General features: G+C 42.9%; 1 protein-coding gene across 1 annotated transcript; it reads left to right on the top strand.

Annotated features, from left to right (window-relative positions):
• Positions 1-26,806, top strand: TCAF2 (TRPM8 channel associated factor 2). Its single transcript, XM_025380886.1, has 8 exons — positions 1-65; positions 2,830-3,466; positions 19,169-20,160; positions 20,805-20,902; positions 22,141-22,354; positions 22,694-22,933; positions 23,843-24,180; positions 26,361-26,806. Exons 2-8 carry the CDS (start codon positions 2,844-2,846, stop codon positions 26,613-26,615), a joined length of 2,760 nt encoding a protein of 919 aa, XP_025236671.1. The 5' UTR covers positions 1-65; positions 2,830-2,843; the 3' UTR covers positions 26,616-26,806.
• Positions 26,807-27,217: the final 411 nt, after the last annotated feature.

Below are 27,217 nucleotides of genomic sequence, written 5' to 3'. Positions count from 1 at the left end.
ACACGTCCCCAGCGCTCCACTGCAGAGCCAGTCCATCCGTCCCCAGGGATCCGCACTGCTCAGGGGTGAGTTTTCCAATCCGAGCGGGTCCTGGGTGGGGGCGGTGGCTGAGCACCTAGGGCACAGGGAGTCGCCGCAAAGTACTAGAGGCCCCAGGCCATTCCCGGCGTCAGGGGGCGTCCCTCCCTTCTTAGGTCCAGGTCTGGTTTCATTTCGTTTTGTTAGTCTGGTGCTATTTGCAATTTGTGTCAAAACACATTTCTCCCTCCTATTTGAACTTGTAAATTATGAATTTGACAAAGATGAGCATGGTGTGTGCGTGCACGAGGACACATGTCCTTGCGGAATGCTGGGTCAGCTTTCCGGGACATATTACTCATCTGAGGTTTTTTTGTCTGTTTTTGTTTATCCTGTCAAACTGGTTCTGCCTCAGAAGTGAAAGACGTCGCTTGTCTTTTGGAAAGTAGTTAGCAAGATCTTGAGCTCAGGCTTCCGGATCTCTCTCTCTGCTGCTTTTTTTTTTCCACTGGTAACTTCTAAGGCTGAGATCATGTACCCGCATTCTCAGTGCTCTGCCGAGTATTGGCTATCTTTTGTGAATTTCTTTCCCTCCAGCATTAAGAAAAAGGTGGTGGATAGGAAGGGAAGAGGGGAAGAGATAGAATTCTACAGGAAATGCAGGGCATGCTCAGAATGCCAACCTTTCTGAGCTTGGAGAGATTTCGTGGAAGAAAGTAGCAGGGAAAACGTCCAGTAATCACTGGCATGCCAGACCCTGGAGAAGTCAGGCTGAGGCGCTCTGCAAGTTTCACCTTAGAGAGAGTGGACGAAATGTAACGGTTCTTGTTAGAGTTCTTGTAGAGGACGACTGTGGATGAGAATACATCCCGGGGACTAAAACCAGATTGGTTTAGTCTAGAATGATTGCCAACTAAAGGGACTGATGTTTGAGAGCGATGGTGAGAGATTAACAAAATGAGGTGGTTGACTGCGTATGGGAACAGGAGGAAGAGAGGAAGGAGGCACGTGTGGCTCAATGGCTTGGTGTGTGTTTTAGTTTAGATTCTCCCCTAAAGCAAAGCCTTATGCAAGGGCTTACCTGCAGGTGATTTTTTTGCGGTAAGGGAGACCAAAAAGCCCAAATGAGGAAGTGGAGAGAATGAGACAAGGAAAAAGGGACAGCTGGGAGGGGCATGTGGCTGAGGGTCTTCCACGTGGCGCTCCGTTCCTTTGGGTGCCTTCCCAGGATCTCTGTGATGGGCGCCTCTGGAAAGCCATGGGGCACTTTTCTATGACTCCCTGCTCTACTGGGCGAAGCTCACCCTGGTGTCAACTCACTGCTACTTCAGGGCTGCCCTGTGCATCTGCAGAGGTGAGAAGCCATCTGAACACACAGGAAAGTCCCTCACAGTGGGCTCCTCCGAGATGCGCGTAGGGAGGCGACACAGGCAGCCAGGGGACTACTGCAGGACTGCAATCTACAACACTGTCCTCATCAATCCGGGAAACTAGAAAGGACAGCAAAGGGACAGACACTCTCGTTTATTCCTTGCCCACTGTGTGTGTACCAACTCCAGACAAGGCATTTTTAGCCGTATTCTTTGTTTTGTTCTATTCTATTCTATTCTATTCTATTCTATTCTATTCTATTCTATTCTATTCTATTCTATTCTATTCTATTTTTTGAGGCAGAGTCTTGCTCTTTTGCCCAGGCTAGAGTCCAGTGGTGCGATATCGGCTCACTGCAACCTCCACTCTCGCCAGGGTTCAAGAAATTCTCGTGACTCGGCTTCCTGAGTAGCTGGGATTAGAGGCACACACCACCATACCCAGCTATATTTTGTAGATTTAGTAGAGACGGGTTTCGCCATGTTGGCCAGGCTGGTCTCGAAATCCTGAGCTCAGGTGATCCACCCGCGTCAGCCTCCTAATGTGCTGGGATTACAGGCATAAGCCACCGTGCCTGGCCTATCCGTATTCCTTTAATCTTCAAAAACAATCTTCCCAGGGCTGTATTATTCTCTTTTTGTAGATGGAGAAACTGAGGCTGAAGTCATTTATCCAAGAGGATCTGCTTAAAGGGAAAAATAGGCTCAGTTTTAGGCACAGCAAATTTTAAAAGACCTCCGGAAACTGCAGAATGCTACCAAATAGAGGGAGGCCCTCTCCATTAGGGCAGACTTTATAAATTGGGGGGCACTTTCCAACTTATCAGAGCTGTCAGAAGATATGCATGTTTTGACAGGTCTATGACCTTTCTATTCAAAAAGATCAGGTACTGTGTCAACTCAGGCTCACGAACTTAACTACCACCTGGATCTACCAGCCCCACAGGATCTAGCCCCTCCTTCCCTCCTCCTAGGGTCCTGCTCTTCCCTGCCTCTGGCTCTCAGCCACCCCAAAATGGTCTCTTTGCTGGAATGCTCTTTGTTCACTGCATTTCAAGTTTCAGCTTCAATGCCAGTTTCTCAGAGGCCTTTCCTATCACCCAATCTAAAATAATCTTCCAGTTCCTCCATATCACATCATCATGTTTTATTTTCATCATAGTGATTGCTGCATTTTATTTATCTTTCTATCTACCTATTTATTCTTCTTTCTTTCTCCTTCTAAAATATTCAACTCACAAAAAGGGAAACCTTATCTGTTTTGTTTCTTGTTGTACTCCCAGTGCTAGAACACTGCTTGGCCCACAGTAGAGAATCCAGTAAAATTTGGAGGTGCATGCATTTAGTTGTTTGCTTTTTTCACCTGTTCCTTCGTCTGTTCTGACCAGCAGTGCATATCAGTATCTCTTAAATACATGAAGGTCTTTGCTTCCCCCTGCAGCAGCTGATAGAACCATGGCGACCACTGCCGCTGCTGCATTCGAGGCCCTCATGGATGGAGTGACATGCTGGGATGTCCCCAGAGACCCCGTCCCCAGTGAACTCCTTCTTATTGGAGAGGCTGCCTTCCCCGTGATGGTGAATGACAAGGGCCAGGTGCTCATTGCTGCCTCCTCCTACGGCCAAGGCCGCCTCGTGGTTGTGTCCCATGAGGGCTACCTGTTGCATGCGGGCTTGGCTCCATTTCTCCTCAATGCAGTGAGCTGGCTGTGTCCCTGCCCTGGGGCTCCCATGGGAGTGCATCCATCCCTGGCACCTCTAGTAAACATCCTGCAGGATGCTGGGCTTGAGGCACAGGTCAAGCCAGAACCAGGAGAGCCCCTAGGGGTTTACTGCATCAATGCCTACAATGACACCATGACTGCAACACTGATCCAGTTTGTGAAACATGGAGGGGGCTTGTTAATCGGGGGCCAGGCCTGGTACTGGGCCAGCCAGCACGGCCCTGAGAAGGTGCTCTCCAGGTTCCCCGGGAACAAGGTGACAAGTGTGGCCGGAGTGTACTTCACCGACACCTATGGGGACAGAGACCGGTTCAAGGTCTCTAAGAAGGTGCCCAAGATCCCACTCCATGTCAGGTGAGTGTCGGTTCCCCTCTTAGGGAGTCTGACTCAGGGTAAACAATAGAGTTGGTTCCCCTCCTCAATGAGCTTCCATTTTTCAATACAGGTGATTTTCCACCCAGTTTGGAACCACCACAAATCAAAAGCAGGATGATTAAAATGCACCAAGACACAAGAGAGGCTGGGCCCTCACTGCCACTCCCTCCTGTGGCCAAAGCTGAATAGAAAAGCTTGTCTTACTCACCACTCTATCTCCACATCTAGTGCATAGAACATAGAGAGTGCTCATCGGTACCTCTTAAATGCATGAAAGAATAGTTGTTTGCATGAGCACCTACTGTTGGTCACGCCTCATTCTGGATAATGGGGGTCTAGCAGAGATGGAGGCAGGCAAATCATGCCATCATGAGGTTTGTATTCCAGGGGAGAGATAGGCAATTAAGGAAACTAATGCATATGTGCTGTCAGGCATTGCTAAGATCCATGAAGGATGATAATGTAAGTGGATAGCGTGACAACTGGAAGGCTGATGGAGGCTATTTTATTTAAGGTGTTCAGGGAGGTCCTATCAGTCAGGCCAAGTTGGATTGGTCAGGATTTGTTGGCATTGCTAGCAGAAGGGATTTAGTGTGGGGAATTGACTATACCCATGATAGAGGAGCTGAAAATACACACAGGGGACAGCAAGAAACCCAGAGATCAGCAACAGCAGAACCAGCAGAGGGAGATGGTGGTATTACTGCAGTCCGGGTGCTGCGGCCACCGGGTAGAAGCTGAAGCCATGCTACGCCTTCCCAGCAGGTGCTGGAACACAGATGCAAGGTCTGTCTGCTGGGAGCTGGAGTCTCAGAGAAGACACTGTGGTTACCAGAAATACAGCCTGAAGAGAGAAGCAAACACTTAGCCTCCTTCCCTCTTCCTTCCTGATTTCAGTCTTCTACCTCTGCCTCCCATGGGCTGGACCCACCAGGATCCAGGGAACAGGGGAGCCACAGAAATGCAGTTTTCTGCAACACAGAGGATGACCAAGATGAAAGGGGAATGGAGATGAGTACAAACAAGCCCATAGCTAGCTTGGAAGGCTGGTCTGGTAGGTGACACTTGCAAGGAGACCTCAAGGAAGTGAGGGAATGAACCATGTGGGCATCTGTGAGAGGACGATTCCAGGCAGAGTGAGGAGCGAGTGTGAAAACCTGGAAGGGAAGCCTGCTTGGTACGTTCCAAGGGAAAGGGAGTGGCCCTTCTGTAACGTCAGAAGGCTCTACAAAGCCCTGGGGGAGAATAGCTGAGGCAGCTGTTCTGTGACCCTGAGGCAGAGGGCAAGGAGTAGGTACAAGTGAGTGTAGGGGAATTTGTCTTGATCAAACTTGTTTGAAGTTGTACAGGAGCTGACATTTGAACATCTGCACGCATGATGTTCTCTGAATGAGGAACAATAAATGTTAGTCATTTACGGATCGTGTAGGCTCCAGGCTTTCGGTATTACGCCTGCAGTAAATAAAAGCAAGCAGCTTCAGCTTCTTGGAGCTACTCTCTGGCCACTAGAGCCAGGCAGTCACCTAGCTGTTCTTACACTGCATACCTGTGTCTGAGCACTCATTTCATCCATCAGCCAGGGACACACCTGGCAATCAAGGAAGCCAGAATGATGGGAGCTCAGTGAATGACAGCTCAGGTCATGTAAGAACTGACAGGCCAGGAGTAGAACTTTAGATCTTATTTGCAGTGAGATGGGAAGGCATTTTGTATTCTCTACAGATGATTGCTATGATGTGACTTAAATTTCAAAAGGAACCCTGTGATTGATGGTGGAGAACAGACTGTGGGAGGCAAAGGTGGAAGTAGCAGACCAATCAGGAGGCCACTGAGATAGACCACAGGAGAGATGGTGGTGGCCCAGACAAGGCTGGTAGAAGCTGTGGAGCTACTGAGAACAGGTTCCCTTCTGGAAACACCTCAAAGGGAGAACCCAACAGGCTTGGCTGATGGATTGAGTAAGGAGAAAGAGGATTTGAGACTTTTGGTCTGAAAAAGACAAAAAATTAAACACAGGTGCTGCTGTTTAGTGATCTGTGAAAGGACAATGAGAAGATGGATTAGAGGAGATCAGGAGTTTCATTTTGGATGTTTTGGGTTTCAGATATTAGTGACTACTTACTTATGTTTGCCCACGTGTAGCAGAAGCCTTAGTATAGCAGATTAACCATGTAGCTGTTTATTTTTTCTATGAAACATGAAGTACGGGTAGGTAGTCCAACTCTGGGGCAGTGACTCCATGACGTCCCATGGTCGGTCTCTGTCTCCCTATCACTGCCTGCCCCTGTCATGCTGTGTTATTTTATCCTTATGGCTACAAGATTGCCACTACTACCCCAGGCACCATAATTACACCCATGCAATAATAAATTGGAATGGATACACCTACTTTAAGTTTATACAATCATGTATTTTCTGGAAGTCCTAGACTTCTATTTATATTTTAGTGGCCAGCCTAGTTAAATCAGTAGTTCCTAACCTTTTGCTCCCAGGGACCTGTTTTGTAGAAGATAATTTTTCCATGGACCTGGCAGGGGTTTCAGGATAATTCAAGTGCATTGCATTTATTATCCACTTTATTTCTATTATTAGTACATTGTAATATATAATGAAATAATTATACAGCCCACCATAATGTAGAATCAGTGGGAGCCCTGACTTCCAGACCTAACTACCAGAAGGTCTGAAGGGTTGGCTGTTTTTAAATGGGCGCTGGCGTCTCTGAAGAAATCAAGATTCTGTAGAAAGAAGAAGGGGCATTCAGATACTAGTGAGCAGCTGGCAGTGCCCCGAACCCCCAGCCCCGAACTCTGGACCTCTTTGAATTCCTTCCCTTCTGAGAGATTTGGGGAGGGGATGAGTTTTTTCAGAGACATTAGAGTGGATCTGATTCACTTCAACTTTTTTATTCTAACACTAAGGAGGGACAAACAGGTGAAATCTCATCACCATAATGCCTCTTAATTGCCCCAAGGGACTCTCCTATTTAGCTAACTCAACCTGCTTTTCTTCATCTATACCTACATTTTTAATCCCTGCCACCAATTCTCAGGTATATTTTGTGTGTTTGTTATTCTAACTCTTAATTACTGAAAACATTAAACATATGCAAAAGTAGACAGAAGAGTACAATGAACCCCCATGTAGCCATTCCCCATCCCCAAAATAGTCAACTCCAGTTCTATCTTATTTCACCCATAGCCCCACTCTTCCCCACCCAAGATTATTTTGAAGCAAACAGCAGACATCATGTCTTTTCATCTGTAAGTATTTAAATATACATCTCTAAAGGTATGAAGTATTTTGAAAACATAAATGCAAGTCACCATTATCACACCTAAAAGAATAATTCTTTAGCATCATCATTTATTTCCATGATTGTCTTATTTTTTAAAATTTGTTAATGTTGGGCCAGGCGTGGTGGCTCGCGCTTTTAATTCCAGTACTTTGGGAGGCCAAGGTAGGTGGATCACTTGAGGTCAGGAGTTTGGGACCAGACTGGTCAACATAGCAATACTCTACTAAAAATACCAAAATTGGCTGAGTGTTGTGGTGCACGCCTGCAGTCCTAGCTATTCGCGAGGTTGAAGTTGGAGAATCACATGAACCCGAGAGGTGGAGGTTGCAGTGAGCCAAGATTGTGCCATTGGACTCCAACCTGGGCAACAGAGTGAGACTCTGTCTCAAAAAAAAAAAAATATGTTGACATTGACATTTAAATAAAGCCCAGATATTCTGATTTCCTGATACAAATTTTTTATCTCTTTTAAGATACACTTTTCCTTTCCAACTTTCTGTTTCTTGCAGTTTTGTTGCTATTGTTGAAGACACCAGCTACTCCTTATCAGTTTCCTTCAGTCTGGACTTTGAAAGTAGACCTCAAGGAAGTCAGGGAATGAGCCATGAGGGCATCTGTGAGAGGAGGATTCCAGGCAGAGTGAGGAGCAATGGTGAAAACCTGGAAAGGCAAATTCATTGCCTTCCTATGGTATCATTTAAAACAGGGGTGCCAGTCTATGGCCTATGAGGAACCAGACCACACAGCAGAATGTGAGCAGTGGGTGAGCAAACAAAGCTTCATCTGTATTTACAGCTGCTCCCCATCGCTTGCATTACCACCTAAGCTCCGCCTCCTGTTAGATCAGTGGCAGCATTAGAGTCTCATAGGGACACGAACCGTGTTGCAAATTGCTCATGCAAAGGGTCTAGGTAGTGTGCTCCTTATTGAGAATCTAATGCCTGATGATCTGTCACTGTCTCCCATCACCCCCACATGGGGCCATCTAGTTGCAGGAAAGCAAGCTCAGGGCTCCCACTGATTCTACATAATGGTGGGTTGTATAGTTAGTTCATTATATATTACAATGTACTAATAATAGAAAAAAGTGCACCATAAATGTAATGCACTTGAATTATCCTGAAGCCCCTGCCAGGTCCATGGAAAAATTGTCTTCTATAAACATGTCCCTGGTACCAAAAGGTCAGGGACCACTGATTTAACGTATTCATCTTTTCCTTGTATTTTCTGTATAATACAAATTAAAAGTTAGATCTCGATTTTAGGTCAGGATTGACAAACTTAGACCAGCCCCTGTTTTTGTGAATGAAGTGTTGTTAGAGCACAGCCGTGCCCATTCATTCACAAACTGTGACTGCTTTCAATCTCCAGTGTTTACCGTTGTTGAGTAGTTTTAGCAGAGACCACGTGACCCATATTTGTCTAACATATTTGTCAGGCCTTTTAAGGAAAACTTTCCTAACTCCTAATCTAGAGGTTTGATCAGATTCATGTTTGAATTTTTGACCTACTTTATAGGTGGTAGTATGCACTCCCATTGGATAGAACACAGTGGTCTAACTTTCTCTCTTACTGTGAGGTTGGCAGTCCTTAATAACCATTGCTTAGCCCTAGACCCATTAATTTGTGTTTATAAAATGATGACTTTAAAATTTTAATATTCTTTTTATTTGTTATTTGGAATAGTTGTGTAAAACTTTCCTTCACCAATTACATACTCTATGGTATAATTTATATAGGAAAGGCAAAATAAATACTTAATTCTCTCTTTCTCATTTTAAAACCAGTTTCCAATATTGAGTTGGTTCCCTAGCATCTTCCAGAGGTCACCAATGTTTTTAAATTTTTCTTAGAATTCTTATGAAATCATGATTGGAAACACAATGTGTTTCATTTATTGTCCTTACTGATGTTGAAATTGTCCTGTTTGGCCATTGTGAGCCAATTCAGGATGATTCCTGAATCTTTTCCACCCAACCATAATGGGCTTCCTGATTTTTTAATATAACAGGAAGGTTCAATTTGGTCTCATGTATTTCCTTCTCAGGCCCAGGAGCTGCCATTTCTCCAAAAAGCCCTATTTTTTTTCTTTCTTCTATTTTTTTTTTTAACATACAGCCCTTATTTCTGGGAGTCCTAATTTGCATTTAGAAACCCCAATCTTGGTGTTAGACGTGTGCATTGTTTGATCATTGTTTCTAGGCCTTCTAAATAGGCACAGCTAAGAAATGGATCTTTTTGGTTTATACTGATACTTCAGATCAGATTTGGGGCTACAGGGTTTTAATTTGATTTCAGCAATTTACCTCTGCATCTCCTATCTCTCATGATGAAAAATTCTGGTTCTATAAGACACCAGTGTAATTACCCATTTGCTCTATCCCATGATATACAAACAACAGTTGCAAAATATGAATAATAGCACTACTACCAGCAATATGATGATTATTGTAGCAAAGATTACTTGCAGTTTTTTTTTTGTCCCAGTGAGATATATATATATATATATATATATATATATATTTTTTTTTTTTTTTTTTTTTTTTTTTTGAGACAGAGTCTCGCTCTGTTGCCCAGGCTGGAGTGCGGTGGCGCGATCTCGGCTCACTGCAAGCTCTGCCTCCTGGGTTCACTCCATTCTCCTGCCTCAGCCTTCCAAGTAGCTGGGACTACAGGCGCCCTCCACCATGCCCAGCTAATTTTTTGTGATTTTATAGAGACGGGTTTCACCGCGGTAGCCAGGATGGTCTCGATCTCTGGACCTCGTGATCCGCCCGCCTCGGCCTCCCAAAGTCCTGGGATTATAGGTGTGAGCCACAGTGCCTGGCCCCGATGATATATTTTATTATATATCAAAATACTATCTTTAAAATCACTTCCAATACTTCCTCTCTTTGTGGTTATATTGCTAAACAGATGTACATGTCAATTCATTGGTTATTTTATTTAGTTTTGGAATTGCTTGTGTAATTTAATTTTGTTTAAAATTATGTAAAATAATAATCCGGGTCCAAAGTAAAATTTTAAGAAACCTATATGCTGTCCCTGTTTCCTTCAAACAATTCCCTTCTTCCTTCCCTGCTTTTTTTAATGGTTAATGCTCCATGATTTGTTTATATATCCACAAACACACACATATTAGTAGTCTTCTCTTCACTGGATAAGGCAGTTACATACTCTATACATTTTTTCCTCCTTACTTTTTTTCACTTGACATTATTTCCTGGATATGGCCTCAGAATAGTATGTAGAGATACACTGTATACTCTATTATACCATGGTATATGGATATGATATTGTTTATTCAATAAGTCCCTTATTGACAGGCACTTGAGTTTCCAGTATGCGTTATTTTTCTGGTACTTCTACTGTTACACATGTGCTGCACTGAATACCTTTGTACGTGCATCCTTATATTTTGTGATATCATTGGAAATGGGACTTCTGAGTCATGGGGTAAATTCATACGTAATTTCACTAGGCACTGCTAAATTCCCCTTGTTGCAGCTGGGGTTCCTAGGAATCTGACTCAGAGACACAGACAAATGTGTGGGAGGTTTATGAGGTTGTGCTCTCAGGATCAGCAGCTGTGGAAAGGTGAAGGAAGAAGCATTGGAGACAGGGAGAAGTCGGGCTATGAACCAAATATTTTTTACCTATATTTTCACTGTTAAGTGAAATGGTGGAAGAAACGTGTGTCTGTAATAGAAGATTGCTTAAATATTCAGATATTTTCTAGTTGAGTACTGGGGGGTTGGCGATAACATATGTTATCCATACACATCTTTGAAGTATTTTAGAACTGTCCCTCAATGTAAAGACCACAACATGTAACATTAGGTTTCTTGTTTTATAAAATATCAAGCTTTCTCTCAGCTCTTGAAAATCCAATTTATTCTTCTTAATTCATTTCAACTCAAACACCCTCCTCAGAGCAGTCTTCCCCAGTGGCCATACTGAAATTAGGACTTTACATCCAGTTTCACTTCATCACATTTCTCCATTTATTCCTTAAACATTATCACTCTCTATAACTATCTCTGCTGTTTCTTGCTAGGGCCTCTCTAACCAACCAGAGTATAGAGTTCTGTGATCTTGCCTGTTGCGTTTACTGCTTTATTCTCAGTGCCTGGAGTATTTAACATTAGAGATCAACAAATATTTGTAAACTATATAAATTAATGAAAAAATAGGAATGAATACATATCCAAATCCATAGCAAGAGAAAAGGCAGCCTCACATACTAGTGTTAATCCTGCAGACAGCTTCCTGCTAGGGAATATGGGGCTAGGGGTTGCGCCAGAGCCTTCCAGCCTCAGTGAACAACACAGCCAGAGCTAACCAATTCCTTGAGAGTCTCAGAAGGTCAGAGTCTGAGTCTCTGGCTCAGATTCTTCCCACCTTCAGAGCAAGTCCCATTAGAGGTTTTCAGTGAACATTCCTGCCAACAAATATTGGTCAAAGGCGCTTGGACTGACCCAGCAGGTTCCTCAACTTCAAATCTCGGCTGGAAGGCCCTGGAGCTTCTTAAGAGAACTGATTGCTGGCCTGCCCCAACTCTGCCTGCCAAGGAGTGGGGCAGTCTCTAAAACCCAACAAAAGCTCCTCTCACATCCTATCTGCAAGGGCACACCTGTGTTTATATAACAGGAGGATAGTGCAGTTGCTTTAATATTTAAAAGCAAATCCAAAGGCACTTGCTACCTTTATACCATGACAGAAGAGTCTGGAGGAAAAGTTAACCTCAGATGCCAACCAGCCACCCATTACACTTACACATGGTATAATCTACAAGCTCTAAAACATATTAGCAGCTGCCCATATAAAAGTAAATATGTACCTGGGCATGCTGATGCACATGTACTCACATACTCGAGAGGCTGAGGTAGGAGGCTCTCTTGAAGCTGGAAGTCCAAGGCTGCAGTGTGCTATAATTGCACCTGCAAATAACCATTGCCCTCCAGCCTGAGCAACATAGTGAGAACCTGTCACTATTTTGTAAGTAAAGATTGTAAATATGTACTAGTGGCTTAAGTTTATGACTGTCTTGAGAATTATTTATTATCTCTGTCCTCAACAAAGTCCTGTAGAGTAGAAAGTCTTTGTCCAAGGAGTTCCAGATGACAAGCACCACATACCTTTGTGTATGTATCATTATATTTTGCCATATCACTGGAAATGGGCTTTCAGAGTCACAGAGGAAATTCATACGTAATTTCCCTAGGCACTGCTAAATTCCACTTGTTTCAGCTTGGGTTCCTGGGAATCTGACTCAGAGACAGAGATAAATGTGTGGGAGGTTTATAAGGTTTATATTCAAGATCCGTGAATGTAGTTTCCAGGTAAAAACTGTGAAATGAGGCTAGATCCCAGAATTGCTCTATCAAATTTGACAAAATGAATGAAAAATAATTAATAAATGACTGGATATCAAAGGTTTTTATGATGATGACATACATTCCTATACACTGGCCAAGGAGAACAGGTGATTGATGAGTGGCCCAGGATGGAGTATCTCCTAACACCAATTAACCTCCCATGTACAATGGAAAGAAAATAGTCAAAATCACAAATTCAATAGTTATCGTTAATGCTTTCTAATTCATAGAAACGTGAACAAATTGGGTGAATAGACAAGAAAAAAAACTTTCAAGTATAAACTCCCCATGTGAGTTCCATCTGTGGTTTGGTGAAGTGGGCATAGCTTACTAGGTCCCCTAAGAGTGGGGAGACCAGGCCTAATCAAAAATCCAAAATCTGAAATGCTCCAAAATTCAAAACTTTTTGAGTGCTACCAACGTTAACGCCAGAAGCGTAAATTCCCACTTTTGGGACACCTTTGCTTTCTGATGGTCCAATGTACACAAACTTTGTTTCATGCACAAACTTATTTAAAATATTGTATAAATTACCATTAGGCTCTACGTAAAGGTATATAGGAAACATAAATGAATTTTGTGTTTAGAGTTGGGTCCCATCACCAAGGTATCTCCTTATGTGTATGCAAATATTCCATAACCTGAAAAAAATCAAAATCTGAAACACTAGTGGTTGGTCCCAAGCATTTTCCATAAGAGCTGCTCAACCTTATATTATCTCCTTCAGTTCTAACAATAATCTTCCAATAATATTGGAAATGTAGTTTATTAAACCAGGAGAAAGAGTAAACATTATGACATTCATAGGAGTGTTTGTATGTTTAAGCAGGGTTTTGGTCTGACATATAAATATGGATATATCTGTGCTCACAGTCAAAATACATCTGTATTCTGACTATTCCAAGTGAGTAATTTATGTACCTGCAATTTGTTACAAAAGTGAGTTTTCCAAATTATTTTCTTAAATCTGACAGGTTAAATAGGTTAAATAAAATTGTGTGTCTAATAGGCATGATTGAGACCTAAAGAGATTTTGCCCTGTATTTACCAGCTTAAAATAAAAGAAAAAAATACATTTACAATTTCAAGGCACCTCTCTGACCATCTATGCCCATATTGTTCAGTGATGATGAAGACAGTTTTAAAAGTTTTGTTATTTACTATGGTTTATCTGTATTTAAGGAATTAAAAATACAAAAAAAGATACTCAAGTGTTGGGGCTGCAGATCTTCAAAATGTTTTTTACAGCATCTGATCAACATAGTGCTCTCTAGTCCTTTTCTTGATGTTACAGATCCTAAGAAAACATCATTTCTAGATTCTAGTATTTCTGTCCTGTTCATATTTATCAGACAGTGAAATAAATCCAGAAGAGTATTTTTACATCCTATACAATCTGAACAGAAAAACAAAACAAGCTAAGTGAAGATATATTTGATTACTACCAGTAGACTTCATTACTTTTATGTTCAAGAAAAAATATATAAATTGTTAGATGTTTTACCTTCAATATGGTGAAAATGACAGCAGCGCACTTCACACTTACTGTTTTATTCAGTGCAGTACCTTCCTAATTTGGCAGTTTTTAAATTGACATTCAGAAACCTATCGCCCATGTTTCCTGTCTGCTCAGGTGTGGTTTGTGAACATTTCCTAACCATACCATCATATCCCTTTCTTTTTGTCCTCAGTGGCTTCCCCTACACTTCCAGCCCTGAAGTAACACATGCTTTTCCTTTCTTAAACACAGTATTATTCGCACCTTCACATCCTGTAAAGCTTCCTTTGCACAACATATACCTGTCGATAACCATGGACCCAGATGTAGGTTCCGTCAAAGCCTCAGTAATTGAGTGACAGAGTTCTGGTGTGTAGACATCAGTGGCTTTGGAAGAAATCCAGCCTGGGTTTAGTAAAAATTAAAGAAATAGATAAGAAACATGATAGATGGCTTGACAGTCAAGGACAGGTTTAATTTAAAGAAAGCAAACATGAGAGGGGCTTCTGGCTAAATTAGGTCAGAGGCACACTTCCTTACAGACTAACAGTTTTTAAGGATTCAGGGTGGGAGAGTTTATCAGAGACTTCGACTGCTTCTTTGTCTCTTTGTTGTGCTTATCTGGGAGGGAGAGTTGTGTCTCTGTTCCCATAACTCTTTCTGCAGATGCAGGCATACCCCACTTTTAGCTTCTTATCTTTTAGCTTCCCTGACAGTGCACCCAAAGGGAAAGGAATGTGCTTATTAAGGCCCACTGTTTAACTGGGGCCCATTGTGTGAGGATGAAGTTGGGCAGTTACCCAAGAGACTTTGCCCCCTCCTCCCTCTGTGCCAGAGCTGTCTTATCTGTGTTTTACTGTCTGCTCTTTCTGGCTGCTGGTAGTTAAAAGAGAAGTGATTTCCTTGAAATGCATGAGGCTACAAAGGGAGCTGGAACCTAAATTAGTGATGTGTGTCTGAGGTGTGCTCCTACTCTGTCAGGTTTGCTTCCTGTCCTTGCCAGTTATTAGCTAAGAAACATGGGGAAAATTGCCTAGCTTTTCCAAACTCCATCTTTAAAGTGAGAATAGTGACTTTCAGGTTTATTATAATGATTGAAAGAGATAATACATATATTAAATGCCTAGCATATATTAAACCTCATTTAATAGCAGCTACTTTCATTGTTTTCCACACTTAAACATTATAAACAAATATTATACAAGATTTAATATTGGTAACTAGCGGTCTGAGATCATTAATATTGCCCTTAGGATACTGTCAAATCATCTGCTGAAATTTACCTGATATCCTAACTGCTATGCTTACTCACTTTTCCCTCCCTCCCTCCCCACTTCCCACCTCCCTTCCCCTCCCTCCCTCTGTCATCCCCTTCCTTCCTTCTTTCCTCCTTTCCTTTCTTTCTTTCTTTTTCTTTTTAAGAAATGCCTCTTTATGAAAATATTTCAAAAGGAATTCAAATTTATTGTGAAAAAATATGCATCAATACAGAAATATAGAGAGGAAAATGGCAACTCATCCTCCTCCCCACACCACCAGCTCCAGTCTCATGCCTCTGGACCGAGGTAGCCAATCCTAAAAGTTTGATATGGATCATCTCAGATGCTTATCTATGTTTGTGTGTGTGCTCTGCGCATTGATTTTTTAGTTAATGTATCATGTTGGAGAATGTCCACCTTTTTACTTTATATTTATGCAATAACTTAGCAGAGCACAACCTTTTAGGGTCTCATTTTCTTGTCCTCAGCATGCAGGACAATTGTCTTCTGGCTGTAAGTAAGCATGTAAGTCATTCTGATCAAATCATCTCCATCCTTTTTTTTTTCCAATGGATGCTGAGAATACATTACCATCTCCAAATGTCAATTCATATTTTAATTTTCTTTGTAGCAGTTCTTGCTTTTAGTATTGTGTTTTTGCAGGACATAAAAATTAATAAAAATTTTATTTTTGTTAGAGTATAACTTTTATCCATAGAAAATGTTCATTTTTAATTTTTCCTCTTTGAAATTATTGCATCCCTTAGTAATGCTGGCATGTCTGCTTTTTTGTTTTTGTATTTTTTGAAATAAAACTTTGTTGATTTTGTCATTTTCAATGCTTTTATGTCACTTAGTTTCAAGGGTATCTTTTATAAGCAGCTTATATCCAGATGATTTTAAACTAATCTAACAGCCTCTATCAAATGGAAATTCAGTACATTCATATATACTGTGATGATTCCAATGTATTTCTTGCTCTTACCCCCTTTTAATTTTATTTTCTATTTTTATGCTTTATTTCTTTTTACATGTTTCCTTGCTTGCTACTAAGTTTTATCCATTTCTTAAATTTCCTCAACACATTTGTGGATTATACATTTTACTTCTATTTTTGGAGCAGTTATCTTAACATTTTATATTTAATTTTGAATTACCTGAGAAATATAATTGTACATTCTCCTTATTTGAAGAAATAAATCATTGAGGCAAAAGCCCTTTTGATCATCTCTTTCAATGTCAGTCCTTTCTGTCTATCCCACAATCCAATAGAAAAATTCTTATCAGTTTATTGTGGTTGTTTCCTGACATTTTGGACATATACTGACGTATGTTTACTTTGCTTTATATTGGTCTTCCATAAGTAGCATCACCAAGTTCTGCTATTTTTGAAATTGTTTTACTCAACAAATGTTTTGAACATCTTCCCTTGTTAATTAACATAGGTGGACCTATTCTTATTGACTGGTAAATAGTAATCCATCGTATGATTAAATGCCAATTTTTATTTGCATTCATGTTAGTGAATATTTAACTTCTTCATACTTTTTCACTATTGCCAGCAATTTGCAATGAACTCCCTAGTACTGCCTCCGTGTATACTACTATAGGCTATTTCTATTTTTAATGTTATTGGATACTGCCAAATTGATCTCCAGATTTTATGAAAGATTATTTTTCTCCACACTCTTGCCAGCACTTAATATTGTTAGCTTTTGAAACTTTCACTAATTTTCTGGATAAAAAACGTTATTTTATATAATTTGCATTTACATGATTATATCTTTTCAAACGTTGGATATTTCACTTGGATTTCATCTTTCATGAGCTGTTTGAGAATGTAGTTTAAAACTATTTTCAGTTTTTTTGCTTTTCTGTTTATTCTTAGAAATTACTCATATATTCTGATTCTAATTTTGTATCTGTTCAATCTGTTGCAAATATTTTTCTCTCAATGATCTCACCTTCTTTATTTATGCTGCCTTTATGCTAAGAAGTTCTTGGGTTTTTTTCTTTAATTCTATGTGGTTATTGCAACTTTTGTCACCCATTCTAGTCACTTCCTAGATTCCCAATGCTACTGTGGTTTGTATGTGTGTGTGGGCACGTGGATGAATGTAAGCAATCATTTCAATTAGCTGTGGAGATGGTATCTGCAGGTAACTGCAGCTTTCCATATTGAAGGTTTACTGCCATTAGCTGAGACTTTGCCAGGTGCCTGTGAGAAGATGCTAAGCACACTTAGAGTGGAATGTTTTATTATTAAGTCTTGTAGCTCAATGTCATTAACTCCCCAAATTATCTTGAGTTTCAACAGGTAACAAAAAGCCACAGGCAGAACTGATACCTGATAAGACATTTACCATGTCAGCCTGAAAATGGGATGGCAAAACTAAGACATGCCATCTCCTCATTTTCATGCTGAAAAGAAAGAGAATCTGAACAAGTGTTACATTTTTCAATAATGTTTTACTACCAGAATAAATGAACTATACTTTTAAAAAATATAACATTTAATTTTTAATTATAAGAGAAATAGATGTTAATTTTAAAATTTGAGACAATAAAGTTTTATAAGATAATTAAAAGGACCTAAAATCTCACCAGCCAAGACGACCACTGAAGACTCTTTTTTTTTTTTTTTGAGACGGAGTCTCGCTCTGTCGCCCAGGCTGGAGTGCAGTGGCCGGATCTCAGCTCACTGCAAGCTCCGCCTCCCGGGTTCACGCCATTCTCCTGCCTCAGCCTCCCGAGTAGCTGGGACTACAGGAGCCCACCACCTCGCCCAGCTAGTTTTTTTGTATTTTTTAGTAGAGACGGGGTTTCACCGTGTTAGCCAGGATGGTCTCGATCTCCTGACCTCGTGATCCGCCCGTCTCGGCCTCCCAAAGTGCTGGGATTACAGGCTTGAGCCACCGCGCCCGGCCAAGACTTTTTTTTTAACAAAGATATTTTGATAAATATGCTTTAGGTTCTGCTTCAATGTCTGGTTTTATGGTTTTTGATTTTTTTCCCTAAAATTTGGCTTACTTAGACCATGGTATCCTGGAATCTAATCTTAAAAGTTTTTCCATTAAGCATTTTTCAAATTATCTGATAATTATTTTCATCACAATATGGTTTGCAATCTATTGTTAACCATAACTTATTTAACCAACCTCCTATTGCTTGACATTTACAGTATATACAAATTGTTTTTAAAAATTCTTGAAATACAAAACCTTTTCTTGATTCATTACATTTTGGCTATTCCTTAATAAAAAGAAGTGAATACTCTAAACAGATCTAAGTGAATTTTTAAAAACAGTGTGTGTTTGTGTAAATCTTCAAGTGTAGTGTTGAACAATTTACTTCTGATGTGTTCCTAGATCAGAACTACCCTATGGAGAGTCCAAATTTGGTGTTTTTGCAATCTTCCTTTGCAGAAAGTTAGCTCGAGTAATTCATAAGCAGTACTACTTTCTCTGGACATAATAAACTAATTTTTATAACTTAATTTGTTTATATGTTTAATTATTTTAAAAGTCAAGAAACTGAAGCCACAATATTCAACACTTAGTTGACTAAATGGGAGGAATTCCTGGAGGTGTTCATTTAGAAAATGTGGATTTTAAGATATGCAAGTAAGGGCACTCCCTCTATAGCGTTTCCTGAAATCTATGACAACATTGATTGTGAAAAATGCCATTATTTTATGTATCACTGAGAAAGACCATGTTGGACGTGGTGGTTCACGCCTGTAATCCCAGCACTTTGGAAGGCTGAGGCGGGCTCACAAGGTCATGAGATCGAGACCATCCTGGCCAACATTGTGAAACCCTGTCTCTATTAAAAATACAAAAATTAGCTGGGTGTGGTGGCATGCGCCTATAGACCCAGCTTCTTAGGAGGCTGAGGCAGAAGAATTGCCTGACCCCGGGAGGCAGAGGTTGCAGTGAGCCGAGACTGTGCCATTGTACTCTAGCCTGGTGACAGAGTAAGACTCCATCTCAAAAAAAAACAAAGACCAAACATTGCCAATTAAATGATAATATGCCATCAGTTGTTAAAAAAAAGTGAAAAAATATGTCTTAAACATGATAAAAATAAATGATGTTAACATGCTGAAATCCTAATATTAGTAAGAATGTGAAGATTGACATCAACAATGCAATCTTCCTACCTGCACATAGATTTCTCTATTCAATGAGTTTGATTCAGTAGCTCATTAACTGACTGTAGACTCACTGTTTCTCCTGTCTCTTCCAGGTGTGGGGAGGATGTCAGGCAGGACCAGCAGCAGCTCCTGGAGGGGATCTCAGAGCTGGACATCAGGACAGGGGGAGTCCCCTCACAGCTGCTGGTGCATGGAGCCCTGGCCTTCCCTCTGGGGCTGGATGCCTCACTCAACTGCTTCCTGGCAGCTGCTCACTATGGCCGGGGCCGTGTGGTCCTGGCTGCCCACGAGTGCCTGCTGTGTGCTCCCAAGATGGGGTCCTTCTTGCTCAATGCGGTGCGCTGGCTGGCCAGAGGCCAGACAGGCAAAGTTGGGGTGAACACAAATCTAAAAGATCTGTGTCCCCTCCTATCGGAACATGGCCTGCAATGCAGCCTGGAGCCCCATCTGAACAGCAACTTGTGTGTCTACTGCTGCAAGGCGTACAGTGACAAGGAGGCTAAGCAGCTACAGGAGTTTGTGGCTGAGGGTGGGGGGCTGCTGATTGGGGGCCAGGCCTGGTGGTGGGCCTCCCAGAACCCTGGCCACTGCCCCTTGGCTGGTTTCCCTGGTAACGTCATCCTCAACTGCTTTGGCCTCAGCATCCTGCCTCAGACTCTCAAAGCAGGCTGTTTCCCCGTTCCCACCCTTGAGATGAGAAGCTACCACTTCCGCAAGGCGCTCTCTGAATTCCAGGCTATCCTGAACCATGAGAATGGGAACTTGGAAAAGAGCTGTCTGGCAAAGTTGAGAGTTGATGGTGCAGCCTTCCTACAGATTCCTGCAGAGGGGATCCCTGCTTACATATCCCTGCACAGGCTCCTGAGGAAGATGCTACGAGGGTCAGGCCTCCCAGCTGTGAGCCGGGAAAATCCAGTTGCCAGTGACTCCTATGAGGCTGCCATGCTCTCCCTGGCCACTGGGCTGGCTCACTCTGGAACTGACTGCTCCCAGCTGGCCCAGGGGCTTGGCACCTGGACCTGCTCCTCTAGTTTGTACCCCTCAAAACACCCCATCACTGTGGAGATTGACGGAATCAACCCAGGTATGAAAACAGGAGAGAATGCCCAGAACATTAAAGACATAGGGGAAAGTGGGATTGGCTGACACTACACAGGACATTGCAAGTACTTACCTTCAGGAAGATTGACCCCAATCCTTTTTTTTTTTTTTTTTTTGAGACAGAGTCTCACTCTGTCACCCAGGCTGGAGTGCAGTGGCGCAATCTCAGCTCATGCAACCTGCGCCTCCTGGGTTTAAGCAATTCTCCTCTCTCAGCCTCCTGAGTCGCTGGGACTACAGGCACACGCCACCAGGCCCGTCTAATTTTTGTACTTTTAGTAGAGATGGGGTTTCATAAGCAGTAAGAGAAATAGCATAAATGCATAATGGTAAGGCTGGTCTGGAATTCCTGACCTCAGGTGATCCACCTGCCTCGGCCTCCCAAAGTGCTGGGATTACAGGCATGAGCCACTGGGCCCGGCAGACTGCATTCTTTATCAGGTACTTTCAAGAAGATGGGGGCTGGGACTCTGCTTAAGGTTTAGGAGGGATGAGTCTAAGGAGAAGTGCGGATGACTTGAGATACACAGGGGAGAAGCTGTACCACTGGGAGAGGCTGGGAGGCCCCAAGTGGAGATAGGGTCACATGGGAAGGAAGAACTGAGCCTTCTCTATGACTTTTGTCAGGCAACAGTGATTGCTGGGTAAGTACCGGGCTCTACCTCCTGGAAGGACAAAATGCAGAAGTTTCCCTGTCTGAAGTTGCCGCCTCTGCTGGCCTCCGGGTAAGGTCTGAACACCCACATCTGCCGCCCCTCAAAACCCGAGAGCCGTGACATTCTCATCCACTGTCTAGCTCCAGCTCATGGCAATGCTGCCAGGAGCACAGAGATGGATTATTCTGCCCATTTTACACATTTTACAGATGAAGCAGCTAAATTTTAGGCCATCTAAGTGAGTGACTGAAGTGCCTAGTATTATCAAGCCAAAGAAGCTCACTGCAGAATGGACTGGAAGCCAAAACTATGACACTTGAATGTTTCATTTTAAAAAAAAGCATTTTATTGCAATTGGACTAACAAGGAGACAGGAGCCCAGCTCAGATCTGTCCCATTGTACTTAAAGAGTTACTTTATTAGAAAAGGTTTAGGGAGTGGATGATGTGATCAGCAGGTGACTGACAGAAGGAAAAGGAAGGGCTGGGAATCCTCGGGCATGGGCAGTTGCCTCTTCATGCCTCCTCATGGGTCCCACGTGGAAATTCAGAGGGAGTTAGTATGAAACATGCGGTAGAAATTTGGGCTGGGTGTCAGCAAGCTCATTCTGCACAAACTCTGGTTTTATCTCTTTATCTTGACATCTGAAGGGTGTGAAAATCCCATCACTCCCCAAAATATGCCCTACATGCAGAATTTAAATTCATTCGGCCTTCTTGACTCTGAGGGCCACTTCCTACCACAGCTAGGGCCTCTTTTCTGTCAGCGTTCTTTCTGGAGCTTGCTTATATCAAACCTAAGAAAAGCAACTCCAGGACTCCAGACAAAACAGATCTCCACCCATCTGGCAGCCAGAGAGGGAAGCTCTGGACAAAGAGGGAGAGAGAATCAACCTCATTCACTCTGGATGGGCCTCCTGTGTGTTCACAGAGGACAGAGCACAGTCCCCCAGCTCATCCCCAACATCAGCGTCACCAGACTGGCTTAGGTCCTGTTAGAAGAGCCCAGGATTTTGCCAGGCAGAAAGACAGAAGACCTTTGCCAGGATTAGCCTGGTCTCTCACCAATTCATGTCAGGTGAAATTTATGGTGGAGCTGTTTAAATCCTTGGAAAAATGATTTTACATGCTTTGAAGTCCAGATGACTTTGGACTGCTAAAATTGAGAAGTTTCCATGCCTAGCACATAGATAAGGGAAGCTGGGGTTTCATGGGCATGTTTGTCTTAATATCTTCCATCTAAACAACCTCACACGCACATCACAAGGATTCTAATTCCTCCATCACTTGGTGGAATCACCTGTCCAGGTACAGATTGGCTGCCACACCGATGACCTAACCAAGGCCAGGAAGCTATCTCGAGCCCCCGTGGTGACTCATCAATGCTGTATGGACAGGACTGAACGGTCAGTCTCCTGCCTCTGGGGTGGCCTCCTCTACGTCATCGTGCCCAAGGGCAGCCAACTAGGCCCTGTGTCTGTCACTATCAGGGGGGCTGTGCCTGCCCCATACTACAAGCTGGGTAAGTGGAACGAACATCTAGGGAGGAGGAAGAGCGGCAGATGCCATGGAAACTGTGGGATGGTTGCTAAATGGGAGAGAAATAAGGTTTGGTGGAGAGAAAGAGGAAGAACTGTTGGGGGAGAACGTGGAGGCAGGAGATATGGAATACCCTGTGTCTATGGATACTTCCGAGCAGACAAAGAGAAGAGTCAGGAAGCGTTTTCTTCACTTTATAGCCTATAGACCCCTGTGATAGGAGTTCATTATTGCAATGTTCTTCCAGAGTTCAGGTGGTATTTTTCAGCTCAAAGGAAGTTGGGGAAGTGGGTGTGGTAGGTTCCATGATATTTATTCCCAGGTAAGACATCACTAGAAGAGTGGAAGAGGCAGATGCAGGAGGACCCAGCTCCCTGGGGAGAACTGGCCACGGACAACATCATCCTGACAGTGCCAACCACAAACCTCCAGGCCCTGAAGGACCCCGAGCCTGTGCTCCGCCTCTGGGATGAGATGATGGAGGCTGTGGCCAGGCTGGCAGCTGAACCCTTCCCTCTCCGCCGTCCCGAGAGGATTGTGGCTGATGTGCAGATCTCAGCTGGTGGGTGCTCCCAGGGAATCCTCCTAGTCAGTGGAAACCGTGTATCTATTACTTTGCCTTTTATGAACGTCCAAGATGTGTAAGCATAATTTTATTAGTAAAGCAAGGGAAAAAGATATAAAAGACATTGACCACAATGGGGATGAAAGAATGTTTACATGTGAAAAAAAAACAAATTATTGATATCTACAAGGTGAGATTTCACCAGATGGTAGAACAATCTCAGAAAAAGTTGTACTGCGAATTCATAGATGGCAACCAGAGTCATTTCAAGGACAGCATAGAAAATCAACTATTTTCTTCAAACATAAGCCGAGTTGGAAATGAAAAGAGGAAATACATAAGGAGGTTTATGGTAAGTACTGAGTGATTAAAAAGAAGGAGGTGCATAGGAAGAGAAATAAGGAACTCCAGATCCCACATGGGGAAAGTTCATACCTCAAATTTCATAGCTTCAAATAAGGACAAAAATTACCTCTATCATAGAGTGTAAATTTGGACAAAAGTAGTTTACATGGGGAAGAAAGAATGACACTGTTCTAGCCCTCAAGGATCTCAGATCCAGTCATAGGACATCATATATCAGACTGACATGTAAAGGACACTCACACACACAAAATGAAGGTGTCGAATTACAGCAAGAATGACTATGTAAAGTGTAACCGTATTCTCCGGGGCCAGAGTGAGGAGGAGGCCACAACTCAGGTGTGAGAGGCTAAGAAGGAGATTAGGTACTATTCAGTTTCTGACCAAGTAGGAGAAAGCTATTTGCTTTCCAATCAGCACAGAGATTCTGCAATTATTGGGGATAACCAGGATGGTGAAGAAAAGTCCCATAATGGAGAAGAATGAAGGAGACAGTTTGGGCAGACCCTCCTCAATGCTCATCTCTTCCTTCTGTGTTCCCAGGCTGGATGCATTCAGGATACCCCATCATGTGCCACCTGGAGTCTGTGAAGGAGATCATCAACGAGATGGACATGAGGAGCAGAGGTGTGTGGGGCCCCATCCATGAGCTGGGCCACAACCAACAGCGGCATGGATGGGAGTTCCCCCCGCACACTACTGAGGCCACCTGCAACCTTTGGTCAGTCTACGTGCATGAAACAGTCCTAGGGATCCCCAGGGCTCAGGCCCACGAGGCTCTGAGCCCTCCAGAGCGAGAGAAGAGAATCAAGGCCCACCTGGGAAAGGGAGCCCCTCTGTGTGGCTGGAATGTGTGGACAGCCCTGGAAACATATCTACAGGTACTGAGCAGAAATTCTGGGAGAAGGGGATGACCAGACCCTTCAGTTATGTAGCGACCTGGATCTCAGTAGCTCTCCAGCTCCTTCACCACCCCACTAGGTCCAGGGACCACCACTTCCCCTGGAAATGAGAGGGACTGGGCCGCATGGTGGTGCTTCTTGAGTTATACCCCTCTAAGGCAGAGAGAATAGCATCTGTCTCATTCACCTTCTGATTTTGAGATGTATGAGGAAATGAAAAATATTATGAAAAAATAGAAATATAGCATAAGTTAAAGAATTTAAGCAACCTGTCCAATATCCCCCATTTAAGTGAAGGACCTAGAACTTAAAATCAGGACCTAATGACAAGCCCCAGGCTTTCACATTGCCATGCCCTTTCTTAGTTTTTTGTGCCTTTCACTAATTTTGTGAAGAGTGAATGTGAGACAGTCCCAGTTAATGAGGTAACTTTGTACTGCATTCATTTCCATATCATTAGATAGCCAGTCTGGGGGTATATAGGACCACTGACCACAATGGTAGGTTGACCCTAAACTGTAAATTTAAGCCCTGATTCTGTCCTATTCTGCTACCGACTCACTGTGGAGCCCTGAATATCATTTCTCAATAGCTCTAGAGAGACCAAGTCTGGGACTTGGCCTCAAGACAAACAGGCACCTTCTGACTCCTCTTCCTACTAGAGGGCTTCTCCCCAGCATCTGTGCTGCTGCTGCCTTAGCTCAGGCCTCGTTAGTCTTCCCTCAGTGTATTCCAGTAGCCTTCTAAATTGTCCTAGCATCTTGCCTCAATGCTCTATGATTCATCTTCCTTACACTCCTTCCAAAATAATGTGAATACTCTGTCTATAAAATGCTTACAGTGTTCTCTAGCACATATAGGGAAAAGTCAAAGCTCATTAGCAGGGCATAGGAGGCCCTTCATGACCAGCCCCACCAGTGCCTCTAGCTATATCTCCTGCTGTCACCTCTACATTTACCCTCCGGCATGCCAACCTGCTTATGCTTACGGACACGTCTTGCTGTTTTGGCTTCTGTGCCTCCCCGTGTTTGCTTCCTGCTGCTGAATCATGCTGGAACATCTTGTCCATTAGCTGTCAAGTCCCTTGTCCAAATTCAGCTCTGTTGTCCCCTTCTCTCCTGGACATCGCCTCCTTGATAAACCAACATTTTTAATAATGTGTTTATTTACATGTGTTTCTCCCTTTGGCCAGTGTTCTCTAGAAGGACAAGAGCTCTTAATCATGTTTGCCTAGCACAGTAGCTGGCAGGGTCTGGATGTCTAATACATGTTATATGTTTATTAAATGCTTAATTTATTGACATATTCATTAATAAGTGTCAAAGAGCAAGCCAGTAAAGAACAGATGAGCAATAATGAGGGTACAGCAGTGAGACTCTGAGGGAGGCTTGACTTCGATAGTGTTATCTATCCTTGGGCTTTTACAAGCTAGAGTCAGAGAATGCTCATCTATTAAAGGGAGAGTAGAGATGGAAACCCCAGACCCCTGCTAACTAGAAATTTGTATAATCTTAGTGAACAGGGGCCTTCTTCCAAGGGCTTTCCGGAGGGCTGCCCCTTAAGAAGTATGAGCCACTCTCATTTGTAGCCCCTCAAGACAGGCTGGAGTATTTTCTTTTTCTGCCCTAAATGCAGTGTTCTACAGAGCAATTTTGTATCATTGCAGATAGTCACAGGTCCGAGACGTTTATTTAAAAAATAAGGATTAGTATCATACCTGGAAAGTATAGTATTCGAGGTTTGCAGCTTTTTAGAATCTCAATAGGCCAAATATGTAGGAAGTGAGGGTTTCTCATCTCAGTCAGGTCCAAACCTGTCCTGATGCCGAGGAAAACACTTGAGATCTGGGAAGACAATTTTTTAAATTAAAGATACTAATAGTGGACATTTATTGAGTGTTTACCTCTATTCAGACATTAGGTTTCCCCTGAGCACCCCCCACTAGATTCAGGGGGTGGTGTTTTGTGGCTGAGAGGTGGAATGAGCAATGAAATTGCATTATTGTGCAGGGGTAGAGTGGGGAGATAGGGACACATACCCAGGATGAAGGTAACGATTGAGGGGAGGTGATCATGTGAATGAAATATATTTAAGAACGCACATGTCGCATCACTTTTGCAAACTTGACACCTCATTCTGTTCCTTCTTTCCCTTGTCAGCTCCAGGAGGCCTTTGGGTGGGAGCCATTCACCCAGCTCTTTGCTGAGTACCAGACCCTCTCTCATCTCCCCAAAGACAACACTGGCAGGATGAACCTATGGGTAAAGAAGTTCTCTGAAAAAGTGAAGAAGAACCTGGTTCCCTTCTTTGAGGCCTGGGGCTGGCCTGTCCAGAAGGAGGTGGCTGACAGCCTGGCCTCCCTACCAGAGTGGCAGGAAAACCCCATGCAAGTATACCTCCGTGCCAAGGAGTGAAGGATGCCCCGCAAGGCGGGAGAGAAAAAGCAGGGTCACGCCGGCAACTCCACCACGAGGCTTTGGCCATGTGTGCTCAGTATCTGAGCCTGGATCCCGCTTCCAAGCCTGACCACTAGATGGTGGCCAAGGTCATAAGAAAAAATGGAACCCCTTTCTGAAAAAGGTGCCTTGTGCTTCTTTTTATTGTTTTTCTGCTTACACTATTGCTTTCCCCAAGAGACTCACCTCACCTCTTAGTCTCCCAGAGAGGATCTTTCATCCTGCCATCCTGAGGCTTCTATTTTTGACCAATAGCTCTAAAGACCATGGGTTCCCATAACAACTTGATATCTCTTTCTCATCCCTGCCGTCCCTGAACAAGGCTTCTAATTTATTATGCTTTAAGAAGTTTTCGTATAGCAAGCGAGACACACTGGAATAGTGGAGAGAGCCCTAAACCAGCTTTGGTTCTATGGAAAATCACTTCACCTCTCTGTGTTTCTGTCTCACATCCATGACATGAGCATACAAATCTTTTCCTCGCACAGCTGTTGTTTGATAATGGTGAACGTGTTTGTGCACCACCACATGCAGAGACATTACGTGTCTATAAGGGTATT

This window comes from Theropithecus gelada, chromosome 3 (genome assembly GCF_003255815.1).
Source record: "Theropithecus gelada isolate Dixy chromosome 3, Tgel_1.0, whole genome shotgun sequence".
Lineage (NCBI taxonomy): Eukaryota > Metazoa > Chordata > Mammalia > Primates > Cercopithecidae > Theropithecus > Theropithecus gelada.
This window is presented reverse-complemented; position numbering and strand designations above follow the sequence as displayed.